The sequence below is a fragment of the Rousettus aegyptiacus genome, unplaced genomic scaffold (genome assembly GCF_014176215.1).
Source record: "Rousettus aegyptiacus isolate mRouAeg1 unplaced genomic scaffold, mRouAeg1.p scaffold_m13_p_1, whole genome shotgun sequence".
Lineage (NCBI taxonomy): Eukaryota > Metazoa > Chordata > Mammalia > Chiroptera > Pteropodidae > Rousettus > Rousettus aegyptiacus.
Window position 1 is genome coordinate 90,252,492 of NW_023416284.1, and position 19,008 is coordinate 90,271,499.

General features: G+C 51.2%; 3 protein-coding genes across 23 annotated transcripts; 1 reads left to right on the forward strand and 2 right to left on the reverse strand.

Annotated features, from left to right (window-relative positions):
* Nucleotides 1–493: 493 nt before the first annotated feature.
* Nucleotides 494–18,083, reverse strand: BAG6 (BAG cochaperone 6). 19 transcript variants are annotated; one of them, XM_016121606.2, is made up of 27 exons: nt 17,656–18,083; nt 11,212–11,308; nt 10,466–10,586; nt 9,229–9,346; nt 8,919–9,115; nt 8,627–8,680; nt 8,395–8,469; nt 7,555–7,793; nt 6,884–7,013; nt 6,209–6,406; nt 5,738–5,987; nt 5,317–5,394; nt 5,098–5,205; nt 4,863–4,975; nt 4,685–4,772; nt 4,196–4,479; nt 3,560–3,851; nt 3,222–3,391; nt 2,973–3,026; nt 2,739–2,841; nt 2,525–2,649; nt 2,209–2,355; nt 2,046–2,105; nt 1,792–1,935; nt 1,608–1,715; nt 984–1,130; nt 494–682 (listed from the first exon to the last, which is right to left on the reverse strand). In XM_016121606.2, exons 3-27 carry the CDS (start codon nt 10,571–10,573, stop codon nt 587–589), a joined length of 3,486 nt encoding a protein of 1,161 aa, XP_015977092.1. In that variant the 5' UTR covers nt 10,574–10,586; nt 11,212–11,308; nt 17,656–18,083; the 3' UTR covers nt 494–586. The 19 variants fall into 19 exon arrangements, with proteins under 19 accessions (XP_015977092.1, XP_036093958.1, XP_015977094.1 ...); XM_036238065.1 differs by having other exon boundaries at nt 11,192–11,308; nt 17,656–18,082; XM_016121608.2 differs by lacking the exon at nt 17,656–18,083 and having other exon boundaries at nt 4,685–4,769; nt 11,192–11,360.
* APOM (apolipoprotein M) lies at nt 12,779–15,608 on the forward strand. 3 transcript variants are annotated; one of them, XM_016121631.2, is made up of 6 exons: nt 12,779–13,714; nt 14,080–14,234; nt 14,517–14,590; nt 14,683–14,781; nt 14,961–15,062; nt 15,439–15,596. In XM_016121631.2, exons 1-6 carry the CDS (start codon nt 13,601–13,603, stop codon nt 15,462–15,464), a joined length of 570 nt encoding a protein of 189 aa, XP_015977117.1. In that variant the 5' UTR covers nt 12,779–13,600; the 3' UTR covers nt 15,465–15,596. The 3 variants fall into 3 exon arrangements, with proteins under 3 accessions (XP_015977117.1, XP_036093963.1, XP_036093962.1); XM_036238070.1 differs by having other exon boundaries at nt 13,522–13,714; nt 14,961–15,608; XM_036238069.1 differs by lacking the exon at nt 15,439–15,596 and having other exon boundaries at nt 13,570–13,714; nt 14,683–15,040.
* On the reverse strand, nt 15,668–17,659 carry CUNH6orf47 (chromosome unknown C6orf47 homolog). The gene has a single exon (XM_016121628.2). The coding sequence runs from the start codon at nt 17,278–17,280 to the stop codon at nt 16,390–16,392; it is 891 nt and encodes a 296-aa protein (XP_015977114.1). The 5' UTR covers nt 17,281–17,659; the 3' UTR covers nt 15,668–16,389.
* Nucleotides 18,084–19,008: the final 925 nt, after the last annotated feature.

Here is a 19,008-nt window from a genome sequence, read left to right on the forward strand (position 1 = left end):
TGGAACATCTAGAATTGTGAGCCAGTGTCTCCGTGGCTCTTCCAGCAAGATAATCTCAAGTCATCAGATCTCCTTATGACCATGACCCTAGTATTCTAAGATTCCAGTGGAATCTGCAAAGCTTATGATGTGGTACTAGAATTCTCTCTTCTGCTACTTTCTATTGATCCAGCACTAAGCTAAAGAAGGGAGGGGGCAGCAACTGCCTCAGCATAGTTTGAGAGCCCTATCAGCATACAGCTGGAATGTTTCTTCCATCTCAGTACTCAGGTCTTTTATCACCTGCAAAATGTTTTTGTTGTTTTTTTGCACAGAAAGTGTTCCTTGAAAATGGGCAACTCTCCAAAACAGGTTTCTACATTTTAGTGTTGTGCTACACGAACAGTAAAACATGATAATGCACATCTGCTCACGGGATTGGGCTGCTATTAAAAATCAAATTCATAGATTAAGGGGCTTAAACTTCTTAATGAAGACAATTTACAAACCAAAGGGCCAGGAAAATCTGACTTTTATTTCTTAAATACTGTGAAGGAAAGGAGCTAGGGAATGGTCCCCTGATGTGGGAGGGACATAGAGCAAAGAGCTAAGGATCCTCAGCAAAGGCCCGGTGGGTATTAGGGAAGCGCTGGGGATTGTAGTTGGGGTCTTCCTGCAGTCGCTTCTGTATATCAGCCCGGAGCTAGAGAGAGGGAGCAAGCAGGTTAGAGGAGCACTGGCCAAGCCCCTAGGATCCCAGCAAGCACACGAGGCCATCCCTCAGGAGGCCATCCCTCAGGAGCTAACACTTCCCCACCAGCCAAGCACTGTCAGCCCAATACGGTATCGCTGCTGAGCCTTCCCAGATGCCACTTTTAAAACACTTTAAAAATTACCAAGTTGTAGCCCCAAACTAACAGTTCTCTGAAGGAATCCAGGAAAAAAGGGCCCTAGCCCAACCCCTCCCACTAGACCATCCCTATTCTGCTTCAAGATGGGGGCACCTGCTGCCTGTAGCTCTCCTGAACCTCTGGTGCCTCCAGGTCCCGGCTCAGGCTCTCGGGGCTTGTCAGGGGCCGAGCTCCGGCTGCCTTAGCTGCCCGGCTCACAGCCTCTGAGAGGAGCAGCTGGGGGCCCTCACCCTGCATTGTCTGGGGGTTGGGAGGGAAAAGAGGATCAAAGTCAGATCCAGTACCACCACCCAGTTCACCCTTTCCATGAGTTAACTAGTCTCCATGCTAGCGGAGAGAAAAATCAGTCTACATGTGGTTTTAACAACAGAAATGCCTTATTTTACTTAGCTCTGGCCAAAAACAGCATTTGAATGTACTGAACTTACTCTCCAAAATAAGAGAGGACAGGATGGGTCAAGTCATCCAGCATTCAAAGCTAACTAGTCCACAAGAGGAAGCCCATAGTAAAGAAAATTGGCCCTGATCACATGGGGATTAGGGAGCTGAAGTATAACAGGACTACTGGCAAACAGACTACTGCGGCAACCACGAGCAAGTCTGAGACCCAGAAAGGTTTCTTCATTGATTAAATGAAAAACTCCTAGTTCAATTTGAATCTAAGCACCGCAGGGGAATCTGAATATAGAGGGATCCTCAGGGAAGAGGCAAACCAACCTTGCGTCTCTTGGCAGGCATACCACTGAGGTAGGCATCGCTCAGGGGAGGCTGCGGTTTCACCTTCCGCTGGCTCTGAATGTCCTGTTGGATGATAGGGACCCATTCCTAGGAAAGATTAAAAAATTAGTAATCCCTACAACTTTCAGCTGCCTTGGCCCATCAATCACCTCCTAACACTTACTGGGGGGACTGCTGCTGCCCAAGGCTCTGTCTCAACTGAAGCTCCATCCTGTTCCTCTTGGGAGACCCCCTCAGGAGCAGGAGGTGGACCTCGGGACATAGCCTCTTCTGCTGTTGTGCCAGGGGCTGGGGAAGCATTCTCCCGCTGGGAGTCAGAGAGCAGGAAGATCCAAGTTTCAGAATTCTCAGCCTCCAGCCCCTCTACCCTCAGCCATCCACTCCATATTATCTGGCCCCTCAACCTCCCCCTGGTACCTGAGGCTCAGGGGAAGTTCTCTCTGATCCCTGAACTTCCATTGGCTCCTCAGAAAGGGGCTGTGAAATTGGACAAAGAAGACCACCACCACAAAAGGCCCTCTCAAATCTCTCCAGCTCCCTCAAATCCCCTGACCTCGTACCCCATCATCAGGTCCTTTACCTGTGGTGGATCACCAACCCTGCGAACGTATCTGAGGATGGCATCTGGGCCTACAGGCATGTGCTCCAGTACCACCTGAAGCCTCAGTCCCATCATTGTGGTCAACCAGCTCACCAAGGATGGATTCACCCCGCGAGACATGCGACGCTGAGGGGCAGAAAGCAGATGTGAACACGAAACCCTCAACCAGCTTTTGAAAGGTTATCAAAAAATAAAGGATGGCAGTGTGGAGAAGAAAATGAAACCACAGGATACTAAAGAGAATAGAAACCCAAGGAAACAAAAGGCTGGGGCTCTGGGGTTGGGCGGTGCTTACAATTCGGCCATTGATGACAGCAGCAAGCTCCATCTGCTGTCCCCCTAAGCAGTGCAGGTTCAGAGCCAGGCATTCAAACAGGCCCTGGTTACACAACTCCAACAAACGGGCCCCAAATCCACTGTCTGTGGACAAAGACAAGAGAGAATGCTGCCACCCCGCAACCCTGCACACCCAACATGCCCCACTCACCCTGGCCCAGCCAGCCCCTGACCTGTGCAATGCAGCACATGAGCAGCAATACTATTAAACTGCTCTTGGAGAAATTCCAAGTTTGTCCTGATGATATCCACACCTGGCTGGACCTGCACCGAAGACTAAGAAACAAGACACACCAACACCCCAAAAATCAGGAACTCTGAGGGACTAGTAGTCAAGGAGGGGGCAGTAGGAACAGCAGCTACCCTACCAAACCCAAGAGAGGATGGGATGGTGAAGGGTTACTCACGAAACTCTCCCGAACATACTCTTCCAGCCCCATGATCAACGTGTGGGTTGCCATCTACCAGGTGGTTGGGGGGGAACACAGCACAGGTTTAGATCCAAACCCCAGCCCTCAAGATACTTCCCATTCCACCCCCAACAAATCCGAGTCTTGGACTAGGACAGCAGTAGCTTTAAATAACAGATAACAAGTCAAGAATAAGGAACTGAAGATGAGGAGAAAGACAGCTCTGGGACCCAGGTCTTCATTTACCCGGATGTTACCAGGTGTGGGCTCCTGGCCACCCAGGTAGTGCTGGTGAAAGAAGGATCGCAACTGTGGCTGGAGCCGCTGCAGTGGCTGGAAATGTCCGTGAAGGAGCATCACCACATCCACCATGGAAAAGTTCTGGCACAGAAGAGAGAGCAGGGCCCCGAAAAATCCTGGGGACAGTGACAAAAGTTAGCAGTGGCCTTTACAACCTTACCTGCCCACCTACCCCTAGCCCATCACCCTCATCCCACCTCAGCAACACCCAGGCCATCTCTACTCCCCAGGGTGGCGCTCCTTGCCCCTCCTAGAGAAGGTCAAAACACCACCGGTTTGCTCACCAAGAGCCCCATCAGCCCCAGGCTCAAAGATGTTGCTGGATCCACTGAGACGCTGTATGAAAGCAGCAATACTTTCGCTGCTGCCTGCACGAGCCCCCAGAGAGCCCAGGAGGGAACTCAGCACACCCTGCACCACTGAGGTAAAAAACTCTGGTGACAGGCTCTCAGGGCCCAGGCCTCCAGGACTTCCTGTGCCACCAGAAGGGGACCCTGGTGGGGGTGTGGTCTGCTGCTCTGGGGCCAGAGGTGGGGGTGGGGGTGGTGGAGGAGGTGGAGGGGCCGTCTGAGACGCCTGGCAAACAGAGAAGAAAGGAAAAACAAAATAAGGTGAGAATGGGGACAAAAACATAGAATGGTATCAGGAGGGCACAAACAAGGAGGAATTTAAAAAATGCAGAGCTATGTTTTGGTCTTAAGTCCTTACAGCAGAATATGCATAGGTAGTCACTCAACAGCAGACTTAGATTTTCCTCATCTCCAAAATGGCAGGTTCAGAGTCAATGGATCCCTGCAAGGTTCCCTCCCACTGACATGCCACCAGGGTCTGTAACCCAGTGGATATAATGGCAACAAGGCACCAGTGCCTGGCTGGGCTGAAGAAAAAAAGGTGAGGTGAGGAGCAAGCCAATAACTAACCTGCAAGAAGTCAGTCATGCCCTGGAGAAAAGCAGGGACACCAGGCATTGCCACGGTGATGGTGGGAGAAGCCATGCCAGGCCCTCCAGCCCCTGGCCCTGCAGGCCCCAGCAGGTTCCCTAGGAGCTGAGAGAACTGAAGATCGGTGGTGGAGGATTGAGGAGGTGGAGGCTGGGTGGGCCCCCCGGGGGCAAGACCAGCTGTGGTAGCTGTGTTGGTGGTACCAGCACTGGCTGAAGCAGTGGCAGGGGCTGGAGGTGGAGCCATTCCTGGGGTTCCCTGAGCTATAAAGACCAAAAAAATAAAGTTGAAATCTGAAAAGAAACAAGACACCACTGCTTCTCCATTCCAATTTTCAAACAGAAAGGCAAAAACAAAGGAACTATGGCCAAGAACTGGAAAGCACCAATGAGGAGATTAAGGAGGAAGCATCGACCTTCAGAACCACAGAAATCTCTTAAATTAGAGGTGGAAAGAATGAGGACTCACCCACAAGGACCGGCTGCATAAGAAGCTGCCCCACAAGACCGCTCACCATCTGGGCCAAAGAAGCATTGGTACCCAGACCTGCACCCTGCTGAGAGAAAAGGGGAGGCTTTCAGTCCTGCCCCTTCCATGTCCCACCACAGGATTCCCTCCCCACCAAAACTCTCCCACCCTTACTCACCAGAGCCCCCGAGACAGGGGGCCCCCCAGGATGGGAAGGCCGAGCCTGTGGAGGGGTGGGCCGGGCAATCACTACCCGGGTTGGAGCTGTCGGGAAGCCTGGTACCTGCTGTCCTGTGTGTGGCAGAGGGGAGAGACCAAAGAGGGCTGAGGGCAAGGCCCATGCCCACCAGCCAACAGCACCCACCACCATGAACCATGGCCACCCTCCCAGGCCTCCCCTTCCAGGTTATTACCTGCGGCCGCGGAGGCAACGGCTGCCACCATGGCCTGGTGAGTGATCTGGTGGGCGACGGCGTGCATGAACTCAGGGGGCAGGGAGGGCAGCTGGATGAGGGTGGAGCCTGGGGGGCGGGTCTGATGTAACCTTGAACCTGGACCCCCTTCAACCCACCCATTAGGCCCTACCCCTTCTCTACCCAGAGTTCAGCCTGCTCTGATACCCTCACTCTTACCCAGGGTCTGGCCGTGACCAGGGGGTCCTAGGGGGCCAGTGGGAGCACTCGGAACTCCACCAGGCTGTGTGCCAGAATCTAGGCAGGGAGACAAAGAGAGTGGCCCTGAGACGGGCAGGGCCAAGGCCTGGCAGTATCTTCTTGAGATCGGCGTCCTTCGGGCCCCCGCTCCCCCGACCAGAATAGAATGCCTGTCTTTCCCTCCACTTAGGAAGGAGGTACCACGTCAAGAAAACAAAATCCAAGGACAAACAGTCCCTGCTGACCCTCCCCACACATGCCAACTAAAGCTTCTGCTCCAATTCCTCTGCTACTAGCAGCAGCCCTGGCCTCTCCCTTCCCTACCCTACTCTCACACCTCAGCACCAACCCCCCTCCCTCACTTTGCTGCTCTTCTCTACCAGCACCTACCCTAACTCACCTTGAATGTTCATATGCATCATGACCACGGGTTCCACGCTCTGGTGTGAAATCCGGATGACCCTTGGGTGGCTGGTGGTCGGGGGCGGAGCCGGCCCAGGGTGGGGCGCTGCCTCGGTTGACTCGACAGTGGCAGAAGTGGGAGCCAGGGATGAGGCCTGCCCAGGACCAGGGGGAGCTGCCTCCGCACTAGGAGTCGGTGGAGGCCGAGTTCCATTCCCCGTCATGGTCACAGTTGTCCCCACATTGATCTGAAAGAGACAGATGGGTGGAACAGAAATGAAAAAAAAACAGAACAGACTAACCCAGAGCATCTCATGATATACCTCTGAAATCTCCATCCTATGTCCTATGCCACTGTTTCCAAAGCCTCCGCCCCTTCTAACTTTCAAGCCAATAACCACCCCAGGTCATTACACCAACAGCCCACCATTCTCCCTCAGGCCAGTTGCCTACCCTGCTCCCGACCCACCTGGATGGGTATGGCTGCCTGCTGGAGCACCATGGGAGTGGTGTAGTGAGACATAGGCCGGACAACATGCAGGTGTCGTGGGGGTGCACAGGCCAGATTGCAGCGCAGGTCCGAGAGCGCCACAAAGGTGTTGCCCAGAAGCCGCAGGCTCTCCCCTACCAGGTTGATCAAGCGCTGGTCCTCTTCGCGGCCCTCTTGCTATACCCCCAGGCCAAACACAGAAATGCGAGTAAAAAAACAAAAGGGCAAAAAATATCAGACTAGAATCCACCTCACTAACCAAAGCCATAATGCCTTCTGAAACTATCACCTCCTCTAAACCTTTAGGTGTATCCTTGGAAGCTTCTGCATAGACCAAATCTTTCCAAACCAATTCTGCTGTATATACCTAAAGAGCTTCCTATTAAAACAGGCCCTACAGTGAAACAAGTAGGTCATCATCTACTAACCTCCCTTACTTTATAATCTTCCTAAATAACTCAGGGAACTGAGAGGTGCAAAAAGAACGGATACTGCAAATATTACCACCTTTCCTGAAAGGGAGAAAAAGATTACTTACAAGTCTAAGGAAAAATCATTTTCTTGTAGAAAATGTCTCTTATGGGGGAGTGGATGATGTGTATGTCAGCCTGTTCCATTTGGGGAGGACTGTGGTAAGGGGGTGAGCGGACTCACATTGTTGTTGTAGTCCGTGCTGGCAGCGGCACCCAAAACCTCATAGTAGCGCTGCAGGAAGGGCTGGAGGCGGCTCTCAAGCCGCTGGAGTTCCTGGAGCACCTCAACATATTCCGCAGGAGAAGGATGGCTGTGGGCAACCCCAAGAGGCAGTGAGCTAAGGCTTTCCTCAGACTACCAATCTCAAAGTTGACAAACATCACAACTGCCCTCTCTCTCTCCCTGGCCTCCCAGACCCCTGGGCCCAAGCCTTTCCCGGATGAGCAGAACTTGTTCTTTACCCCCACCCACAGGAAAACAGGGAGAGGAAGATAAACTACTTCCATCCTCCTCACAGCACAATCCTGCACCTACAATGGTGAGCCACTGACGCTAACAAAAAAGATGAAGCCTGTGTGAATTCAGGAGAGAATCATCAGGCGCAGGAAGTACCATTTGGATTTCCTTGCCCCAAGGAGAGCAGTGCAGCTGAGCTGCCCCAGGGAGAGCAGTGCAGCTGAGCTGCCAGTCCTAACCCTATTTACTAACTCCAGATCCCCTCTTTGTCCCCTAACACTAACCCTCCATGTAAGACCTCAAGGCAATCCTTCCTCCCCCATTGCACCTCTCCTGATCCTCATCCTTCACTCGAGATCCCAATCCCCCTCCCAAAGGTGCCCTCCTTCTCTCACTTGGGTGCATTTGTCTCTGGAGCAGGTGATGGGCCTGCTGTGGCTGGACCAGAAGGGGTAAGCTCCGGACTCTGGGCTGGGGCGTGCTCCTCCACTTCTTCCGCCTCCATGGGCTCCCGAGGAGGTGCTTCACTTTCCACTGCTTCTGATGTCTGAGAGCTCAAGGCTACTGGTTCAGGGGCCGCAGTTGGTGTCTGTGTAGGTGGCTGACTGTGCTGTGCCTGGGGCCCCCCTCGACACTGAAGGTGGGGAGAGTCAACATACCAAAGGTAGAACAAGATTGCTCAGGTCAAAGGAGACTGAGTGGACAAGGTGCTCTTAAGCAGGCTCTGTGAAGGCATGGCTCTGTAGCTATATCTCTGACTCTAGCAATCAGTATGAGACTTCCACAAATACATGTATAATAGATACCTGTAATACCTGCAAATTAGTTAACAACAAAAAATAGGAACTGTGGTTTCCTAACCTCTATAAAGAGAAAAGGAAAGGCCACAGGTTGCAACCACAGCACAAACTTGTGAAGTTAGGACATCTCAATATCAAATACAATTAAGAAATTAAAAAAACTAAAATCCTTCTTTAATCAAAAAAAGGTGCCATAAGGATTATCTGACAAATCTGAAACAAATTTCCCAGATATCAACCACCAAGAGAATTGGCAGGGACAAGGTAGTCTCACATAGATACTTTCTCTACCCAAAGAACAAAAACTGCAGAGATCAGATTAGGAAGGAAGCATCCCAGTGGATGTGGCCAGTCACGCCTTCACCCCAGGCTGAGGAGTAGGGAGGATGGGAAGACAGACACACAAACAGACCCTAGCCGGTCTTGACCACTTACCTCCATCCGGGATAGTAAGGTCTGAATATCCCTAATCATATGCTGAGCCATCACCAGTCGGACTCGCGGCTCACTCTACAATAACAGAGAAAATATGAGGTCAAGTTTGAGATGAAGCCATGAGCTCCACACCCTACTGAACCAGGCCCCATCTCCTCAGTCAAGTCCAACCCCACCTCATGGCCTCCTTCTCCCAGATCCCCTTCCCTGACCCTCCCAGGCCCTGTGATACCTGAATTGGGGCCTGTTCCATGTTGATGTGAACATCCACAGCAGAGCCGTCACTCTGAGGAAAGGGTAAGGGAAGTTGCTCTGGGAGAAGCCAAACACTAAGGCCCCCACACTTCCGACTCATCTTTTAGCGCTCCACCCCTTTTCTCCTCAAGACTGAGGTTACTAGCAGATCACAGGGTCCTCCAAACCCAAATTAAAGACTGAGACACCTGTCTTACAAGGTTTCTGCTACTACCACAACCAAAACTACCCTTCCCCATGAAAACCATCCATGTGGAACACAAGCTTACAGGAAGATTGAAGGTTCCAACCATGACATAGCTGTTGGCATTCCGGTCATGAACAGATGCCCCAGGCCCCCGAGCACCAGGTGGGGGTCCCCCACCATGGGTGGCTGAGGCAGACCCTGTCCCAGAAGATGCCCCAGAAGGAAGCTGAGTATGAGGAGGAGCACGTTCCACCAGGTGGATAACCTTTCCCCCAACATCTGCAACAAAAAAAGACATACACCAAAACATTGTATGACCAGGGAAACCCAGTCTCAGCTCATCCCTCTGGACAGCTACCTCAACCTCTGAACCGCCTCTTCCACTCCCTTACTGTATTCCTGGAGCTTCTTATCATCCTGCAGAACTCGTCCCTGGTAGATGAGCCGTTGTTTCTCAGAAGGGATGCTGACAGAAGCAGCAATGTGCTCCTTAAACTCCTTAACATTCATCTACAAAGAAGAAGAAACACAAACAGATATCAAGGAATGGAGAAAAGGGAATAGAAAAGGGACAACTGGCTTGTGTGGATGAGGTGTAAAAACCATCTCATCATAAAATTACTGCCTTGATTGTGAGATAATTATTGTACAAAGCCCCAAACTAAAGCAAATCCGGTCAAAACATAGATGATAAACAACGAAGTTCAGTTTCTAGGCCTAGGAGAAAGGTACATGGCTGAGAAACACAAAAGCCAACTAACATTCCCTTCACTCCTCTGTCTGGCTCCTAAAGGAATGTTTTTCTAAAGATACCAGTGACCCCGCCCCAAACACAAAATGAAACAATTCCAATCTCAAAGATAACAGCAAGGAAGATGGGGTGGACAATTACGTTAAGAAAGGGCTCTTTTTAAAAAGACGAGAGAAGAGAGCAAAAAAGAAAAAGATTTTTCCTATCTAGATGACTGGCTCTAAGACATCATCAGGTTTTTTACATATATCTAATCACAAAAACCTACGTGGTTTTCTGAAATCCACATACCATGTTTTAAAAACCATGAACCAACCCCTCGTGATTTTGTCTCCAAGTGTTACACGAGTAATAATATCGATAGCTGAGTCCGCATTAAGCTAAAAAGATTCAAATTATACCACAAATGTTAATAACTCCACTAAACAGTACATTAGTGCTCCACCTCCCTTACTGGCTGATTTCTCATGCTTAAACACATATTACAGACATAACCAATTTTTGTTCTTAAGACACAGTGGTGGTGTTTGGGGTCCGTGTGTCCTATTTCTCTTCCCCAAAGCAGGAGCCATGTCTGTCCCTTTGAGCTGCGGTTCACACATGATAACAGCATACAGATTCCTCCTTCCTTCATATTGTCCTCTGCACTGAGTTCTATAGAGGTGGAGGAAGGCAGAACAAAATCTACCTCATTCAACAGAAACCATACCTACTCAGTCAACAAGAAACATGAAAAAAACATTCTTTCTAGAATATGAACAAAGGAATCAATGAAAAAAAAGTTGAGAACCAGGTTGTTCTCTCAGGCTAACGGGTGTACAAAAGAAAAAAAAAAGAAAAGAATTAATGGATGTCTTCCAGAAGTACTGGGGTCTCACCTGGGCCCCCACAATAAAGGTCCGAGTCTGAGAGTCCAGGGTCTTCACCAGCACCTCCAGGCTGTCAGGCTTCTCCATAGTGCTACTGGCACTATTATTGGGCTCCATGGCCTACAACTCTCTAAGGAAGAATGGAAGGAGAGAGGGCCCGCTGTAGCCCAGAGCTGATTTTACATACCCAGGAACCTCCCGGCCTGAGTCTCCGCCCCCATACCTAAAGAGTTTCTCCCACACAAGCGCGCACACACACACACCCGCCCCCATCCCCCTTCTGATTCCGGGGCACAGAAAAAAGCAACACAAAGGGCAGAAGACGAACGGCACAGTGAGCTGGGAGACGGGAGGTGGGAGGGGCTCCACGATGCCAATCACAATAAGGGAGAGCCAGTCTGACTAGGAAGCAGGGAAGAAAGAAAACACGAGGCCAGTGTCATCGCCGATCGCGATAGAAGGGCTCCAGAGGTCGGTACACCCTGGAACAACGCGAGAGCAGGGTGGGGAGGGTCGCGCTAGGCTGTGGATAAAGTGGTTTCGCGCACGCGCGCCACGCCCACTGAACCCAAGTCACGACAGACCCGAGATGACGGACACTCACGGGGGGCCAGAATGGCTAGGTGACTACCCCCTCTTCTGCCTTCTTCGGTGCTCCAGCAAAGCGTCGCAACCAAACACACCTAATACACACACCACCACACCGCGGCTCCGCCCCCGACTTCCCCACGGTACCGTCACTTCCGGTCTCCAACCTGCCACCGACGACCACTTCCGTTTCCTCGACAGTATTTGGAGATCACAAGGAACTTCCGGCTCCCTCCAGGTCCCAAGCTTTACTTTCGTGGGGCACTACAAGAAAGTCCGCGGCCCCAAGCAGTGAGTTCCTGTGGGCGAGAGGGGCCGGGGCCGGCCTAGGTGGCAGAGAGCCGAGCACCCGAGGAGCCGCCGCCGCCGTCGCCCGGGGGACTGTGCTGCGCCTGCGTGCGTCGTACTACGCATGCGTACACACTTAAGCACCGCCCCACCTCCCTGATGCTGTTAATACCTCCTGTGCGCGCGCTTGAGTAATGGGAGATTGAGGTGGCCGCTATAAATGCCTGAAAAGAAAAAAATTACCAAACGAGACTGGGAATGCTTCAAGAGGCTTTGGACGGTTGTATGAATCTTGGCGTTTGGGGACTGGAGATTGTGCCTTGTTAATCTATGTTAGTCTTCGCTAGTAGAGACTTTGAGGCGGCACTGTCTTAGCCACCTAAAATCCCGTCTTCCTCTCACGCAGCGCCACTCCTCCGGCTCCTCCTGAAGTCACCCTTGTCTTAGGCGGTTGGGGGTCGATCGCGAGCTGTTTTGCGTGTGGTCGCGTTGTTAGACCTGACCTTAGTTCTGCCCAGTGGGCATTTTGCGGAGTCAGGGCGCCATGTTCCTCCCCAGTGGAACACGCCATATTCTGGAGAAGCTAAGGATTTCCTACCATTCAGGACTATTATCAGAAAAAAGAAAAAAGGACGCCCCCAAGTTTAAAAATTGGAAGCAAATGAAGTCGGACTAGATGAAAACATAAGACCTTGACCCTGGGAAATTGAAGGAACCGCCGAAAGGCTTCTGCAGGCCAGGATTCAGGGGGTTACTGCATCTCTGCCCTCTTTTCCCACCCCCGCCCTCGAGCATAGGCCTCGGCACCTTAGTGCAGCCACTCTTCCAGTCAAACCCGTTGCTCCCGGGATGGCAGCCTTTCTGGGATTCGTACAGTTTTAGTTGAGTTCTAATAAACATCTGTTTAGTGGGCACTTAGTTTGTGCCAGCCAATTTTCTAAGGGTTTTATGTACTGTTACATTTAAAAGCTTTTCAACATCTGAGGTAGTTATTACATTTTATATAGCGAGTACACCTAGCTAACATATATGACAGAGCTGACAAATCCAGACCTACCATATTCCTTTGGATCAAGCACTTCTACTTAACTGTCCCAATAAATTGTTTTTTATTATTATTATTATAAAAAATGTCTACCCCAAAATAGAATAATATAATGAACCCTCATGTATCCTAACTCATAATTCTCACCTCTCAGGACAATTATTTTTTGAGCAGTGTATGTTATAAATCTATTAAGGAAGCCCCGCCTTTCATTGCATTAACTGCTCCACCCACTTAACATTATCCAATGACTGACTCTTGACAATTCTTTCCTTACCTCCTATTATTTGAGAACTTACTACCCACCATAAACTAATATATGCTCTACAAACATTACTATTAATTTTAGTGACTGTTTACTTTGGACTTGCCATGTCCATGCCTTTACTAAGGGCTTTATATTCATTATCTCTTAATTTCATGGGATTGATGATTTGCTCATTTTACAGATGGAAAAAACTCATAGAGATTAATAAAATTGTCCAAGGTCTAATAAGTAGTAGAGGTAGAGTTTGAACCCACTCTGCCTGACACCTGTGTCTGTCCTCTGTAACCACTGGATAATGTAGCCTCTTATTTGTAGTAATAAACTTGGAGTTTATTACTGTCAGTGAACTTTTCTGGATGGTGTACATATTGGTTCCCCAATATAAACTTCAGAAAGAAAGCCTTCCATCAACCATGCCCCGGCACCTGCTTCATACCTGTTCTAAATCACTTACCAAGTTGTATTGCAATGATTTGTTTACACAGCTAAATTTCCTTAGACCGACTTCTTCAAGGCCAGGGACTGTCTTACTCATTTTTATGCTCCCAGGGCTAAGGCAGTTCCTGCAAACAGTTGGGACTCAAAACAGTTTGCTAAGTGAATGAATGAATCAAGCAACCTCTCTTCAATGCTGCACAACAGAGCAGATATCCAGCCCGGATATGGGTTGAAAGATCACAGGCTTCTACCTGGAGGGCTCAGCTCTCATAATTCCCAAGAGATCCTGGACGTGCCAGGATATATTGTGGAGTGGTTACATCTAGAAGAGGCGGAGGAAGGGCCAAACACTAATCCATGCTTGGAAAACAAGGTCGAAGTTACTCATTAGCAGGTAAGAGGGTCAAGGGTCAAGGCAAGGGGGCTGGAAGCAGAGCAGACTGAGCAGCCAGCAGGGGAGAGAACAGTTAAGGTACCAACCACTCCACACAGAGCATCAGCTTCCTCTTGCCTGAAAATGTTCGACCAAATTTGGGCAACTCTACTTTACCTCTACAGCATTCTTCTTAACTCCATCTACCAGTGCCCGGAGTATAGTCAACTGACAACTCAGGGAGTGGATGGGAAAGAGGTATGGACTGAGAATGGGGCAAGCTTATAGTAGGGGCTATGAGGAACCTAAGTGGTGGCCTAGGATAACTGGAAGCCACATTGGGAAAGAGAGGAAGAGGGTGTGTGTTGTGATAATGGAAACAAGGACAAGTAAAGAAATATTAGTACCACAGCCATCAGTGTGGAGACATGGTAGAATTTGTGGGGACGGGGGTTGGTTACTCAGGTTGATTGAGGGCAGGCAAAGAAGAAAAATCATTTAATGGCTCCCCAGTTGAAACAGGGCAGCCAACATCTCCACCCCTAAATCTTGCCATTCTGAAGAGATTGGACAGAAACTGTAATGGGACCCACCCTTTTCTGCTCCCACTGTTGTCTCTCTAGTTCCCAGAGCCCCACCTGGGTTGGTGGTACTTTATCGCAGGGGCAGCTCCTACCAAGGAGGAGTTGGCGACTTTTGACCTTGTGGACAACATTGTCTTCAACATGGCTGCAGGCTCTGCCCCCATGCAGCTCCAGCTTCACGCTACTATCCGCACGTGAGTGGTGAGAAGACAGTGGCACCAGTAGGTAGAGTCTCTGCCCAGTGTGTGAGCACCCACATACAAAGAGTGGGACTTTTTTGGCATATCCACTATTCTCAGCCCACTGAGTTCAACAGCTCTGTGAGTTTCCCTCTGGAGAAACTGGCCTAACCATCCCTTGGTAGCTCGAAAACCAAGGGGACATGGCTTCAAGAAGGAATTAGAGGGCATAATGGTTGGTACTGTGTGGTTGGAGTATCACTCAGTCTTTCCTACCTGCCACCACCACCTCTGCAGGAAAAATGGGTCCTGTGTGCCCCGGGAATGGATCTACCACCTAACTGAGGGGAGCACAGATCTCAGAACTGAAGGTTGGTTCTCTCTGGCCCTCACTCTCCCCAAGTTCCCTGGGCTTGCTTGGTTTTGCCTCTGTCCTCACACTTCCCCCAACCAACCCTGACAGGACGCCCAGACATGAAGACCAAGCTCTTCTCCAGCTCATGCCCAGGTGGCATCATGCTGAAAGAGACAGGCCAGGGCTACCAGCGATTCCTCCTGTACAGTGAGTGGGGAGGCCGGGCAAGATGGGTTGGAAGGCAACATGGGAGGGGCAGGAGGGCCCCTCACTCTGAGCCCTGTGCCATCACCCAGGAAGGGCTGGGTGCTTCCAGAAGGTCCTCACCAGGGACTGTGCTGAGAAGCAGAGGCTTTGATGGGCCTGGTCCTGCTCTGCCCTTCCAGATCGCTTGCCACACCCTCCTGAGAAGTGTGTGGAGGAATTCCGGTCACTGACCTCCTCCTGCCTGGATTCCAAGGCCTTCTTACTGACTCCCAGGAAACAAGGTGAGGGGGTAAAGTCCCACAAAAGAGCACTAGGACTCACCAAATCTTCTTTGGGTGCTGGATGAAAGGGACTCAAGTGGTGTCACCAGAGGGCAAGGCCAGAGACCCATTAGAGTAGCTATATTGACACCTCCATTTGTGTCAGGTTGTGATGGCTCAGAGGGAGCCAGGATGGAATGTGGGCCACTCAAAAGAGAGGTTTCTGAGTTTGCAGTGGCTAAAGAGTGTAGAGGGTCAGACATGGAGAGAAACAGGCCTCAGAGACACGTGCTTTGACATGGGAATGAGAAAATACATTCTTTCCCACCCATTACCAGCAACTTTGCTTCTCTCCCTGAATTTCCTTCCTTTCCATCCTCTTCTCTCCTCCCCCCAGAGGCCTGCAAGTGGTCCAGTAACTGACCTGTGGCTTCATCTGTACCCCTAAATGGATGTGGTGGGAGCTAAGATTGTGGTGGGAGAGAAGCTGGAGACTCCCTTTCAAGAGTAATAAAGATTTTTCAATCTTCATCTCAGTCCCATTCCCCTCCCCCGCCATTTCAAAACTCCCCCAAACCTTCTACCACTGAGTGGCAGTAACTCTCACGTTGTAGTGGTATATTTAGGATTTTGTGTGACAGTGATTTATTGCTGAGTGAGCAACTCCAAACCCTTATGTGGGGACTACAAGCCCAGTGCTTCCCACACTGCCTCTGTGAGCTGCCAGCCCAAGCTGGCCCTCCTGCCAATACTGCCTGCATCATCCCCACTCCCTCTGGCTCCTAGGAACACCCAGATCTTCCCTGCAGGGTCCCTGTCACTTGTGCACCCCAACGAGACCCTAAATCCACCTGCCTAGCAGCCCCTCTTCCCTAAATGGCTCAGGTCCCAGGATCAAAGGGATCCCTTAAGTCTCCCAACCATGCTTTTACCCCAGCCAGAGTTCTGTCTGTCCCTGGGGAGTCTTGAAAGGTAAAGAAGACCCTTTAGTCTTTATTCTCCACTACCACATTTTTTTTTTTTTTTTTTGCTTTTAAAAAGTGAATGTGGGAAAAAAAAAAAAAACTGGAGATGGGAAAAATGTAAAAGCAAAAAGTTAACAAGAGCTGGTGTATTCAAGGGCCATGCCCCCACTGTCCATATACCTAGACACCCTCAACAGCTGTTCTCTCTTGTAGGTGAGGGGAGCCCTGTGCCCTCATACTCTAGGATTTCTTTCCCATCCCTGAGGCCCTTGGGCTTATAATCTGGGTCTTGCCCCCCCCCCATTCTCCTAAAGGCCACACTGTCTTCACCTTTGCTCCTACCCCACCCTGGCTCCTGCCCTGGTTCACACCCCAGTCCACAGTTACAGCCCCTTTCCTGGGTCTCCCCTTTGCTCCTCACCCTCCCTCCCCAACTTCTGGCCCTCCAAGTCTGTGGCCTCCTCATTCCCACTGGGATCTCGGAGGCTGACAGCCAGCACCAATGCCTGTAGGAGACCAAAGAGGCAGGCAAAGTGCAGGGGGTGAGCAGTAAGTAGGCTCAGCACAGCATGGAGCCCATGCAGGGCAGCCAGGAAGGACAGCAACCCATGAAGCCAGAGGCCCAGTGGTCCACTCAGGCCCAATGCATCCAAGACTGCCCGCAGTGGCCGTGAACACAACCCCAGCAGGGCTGAGGCCAGCAGCTCCAGCAGATGCAGGGTCAAGTTGGTAGAAATCTGCAGACACTCCTCTGGGGCCCCCAGGTACTGTGAGGGAGCCCTTGGTCCTCCACCTGATTCCCTCTGCAGCCAGCCCAGCAGTTTCTGATGCCGCCCAGGCTTCTCCACAGGGGCTTCAGGCCCAGTGGGGCTCAGTCCCCTTTTAGGGGACACTCCAGGTCTCCTGCTGCCACCTGAATCCACAGGATCCCATCCCAGTTTGGGAATGGCCCCTGCAGCCTCCAGTCTCCCAGACACTTGAGTGCTAAAGCCAGTCTTGTCTCCCTTGAGGGAATCCATTCCTTTGCTCCCCAGTTGCTCAGTTCGGGGCTCCCTGCTTGGTTGTGGAGCAGCCTCAGAGCTCCTCTGGGCTGCTGAGTCCTCGGTCTTGGGAGGCCCCACATCTCCCATAGTTTCTGGGGCACTGTCCCAGTCACTCCCTGAATTCTCGGAGGAGCTGTCCACCCATCGGGGTTCTATGGTGGGCAGGTCAGGCCTTGGTTTCCGGCGGCCCCAGGGGCGAGGTAACCAACCACCAAGCCGGCGCAGGAACATGGTGCGAAATGAGCCCCTAACTTCTGGGGCTACTTTCTGGCACTGCTCAAGTTTGGGGCCTGAGGGTCTCCTCAGAAGCCAGAGTGTTCAGGCCTAGAAGAGCAGGTATCTGTTTGGTGAGTTCTACTCTGAATTCTGAAGAGGCTCCCCACGTCCCTGGATGGTCATGCAGCCTAAAGTAGGGCAGGCAGCTTGTTTCCTTTTCAGTTTTTGAGGTAAAGAAAAGAGGCACATTCAAATTCACTCACCACCACCACCTCTGAAACCCCACACACGAGTTTGGAAGAGTCTCAGGATATGACAAAGCCTGGGTCACTGGAACAGTGTCCTCCCTGGATTTCCGTTCCGGCAAGCAACACCCCAAGTTTCACTCACCAAGGCCACGCCCCAAGGTTCCCCAAAAACTGTGGAAGCAGTGCTCCATCCAAGAAGGAAGAAAGGTCGCTCTAGGTCCGAGGTGCTCGGGATTCGAAGAGTCCTGAATTGCTGCCCTAAGGGAGTTCAAGAATAGGAAGTCTCCTATTGGGAGTTGGGGTGAGGCGTCCAGCTAATTCCAGCCAGCAGCGTTCGTCCTTTGATTTGGAAGGCTTTGAATCCTACAAAGCCACCGGACCAGCACCCGAGCACGCAGCTGAAAAGCGGCCTAACCAAGGTCAGACTGGAGACATCCTCGGATATCCCAGTCGCGAGGCAAAGCGCGGGCCTCCCTAGGGACCCGGGCATCTGGTAGCTGTGCGCTGCGGGCCCTCCCGGGACTAGCGTCAGGGCCGAGGCCTCACAGTGTCGCCCGAAAACGCCGAGCACGGAAGCAGCTGCACCAGGACTGGCGGGCCAGGCGGGGCGGAGCCTGCAACTATCGGGGCGGACCCTGTGGATTGCCCTCCCCAACGGTGCGCGCCACTACCGCGCACCCGCCTGACATCAGCAATGGCCCAGGAATGTGTGTTAACCTAGCTCTCCATTTTTGTCGCACAGAGGCCTCTAGTCCGCCAGTGCGTCCCTGAACTCGCTCGCCCCCTTTTAGTCCCTTGCCTTTGGGTTCTCCCTCGCACCCCCCACCACTTGTCTTCGTGTCCATAACTTCATGAAAGGTTTTTCCCAGATAAGAAAGCTATGAAAATCTTGGGACTTAAGTAGCAATTCTCTGCCCCTCTGTGCATAATTTATTTCCACAGGGTTTGACAAGTGAGCTCTTCATTGCCAGGCACCTAGTATGAGCACCACAGAGGAGGGAAAAGGGAGAATGGGAAAAACAAGTGTAGACAAATAGGATGTGATTCCTGCCCTGTTTTCAGGTAGTTATTAGAACTGTAAAGTTTAGATTTGGGATGCCAATTTAGGCCCGTCAGCTAACAGAGTACAAGCTGGATAATCTTAGGCCCTCCCTCACACTGGCCTCTTCCTTTAAGACCCTACCCACTCTCATCGCCCCTGTAAGCGTTACCTGCCTTCTCCTATCACTATGCAGTGTTTGATCACATAGCTGTCTCCTCCAGCTGGGAGAAACTTGAAGGTTGAGAATATCTTATTCCTAATCTTGGCACACTTGTGATTGAATTGGCTGCAGTAGTCAGAGGACACTCCCTGAGGTGAGACTTGCATAGACCTGGGCAATTCCTGGCTCAGAGGTTGAAATAGGTGAGGCATTCTAGGCAGGGGTTAGGACCTGGCAATAAACCAGACTGGCAGGGAAGTGACTATACATGCCACCTGGAGGGGCTTCCCTGT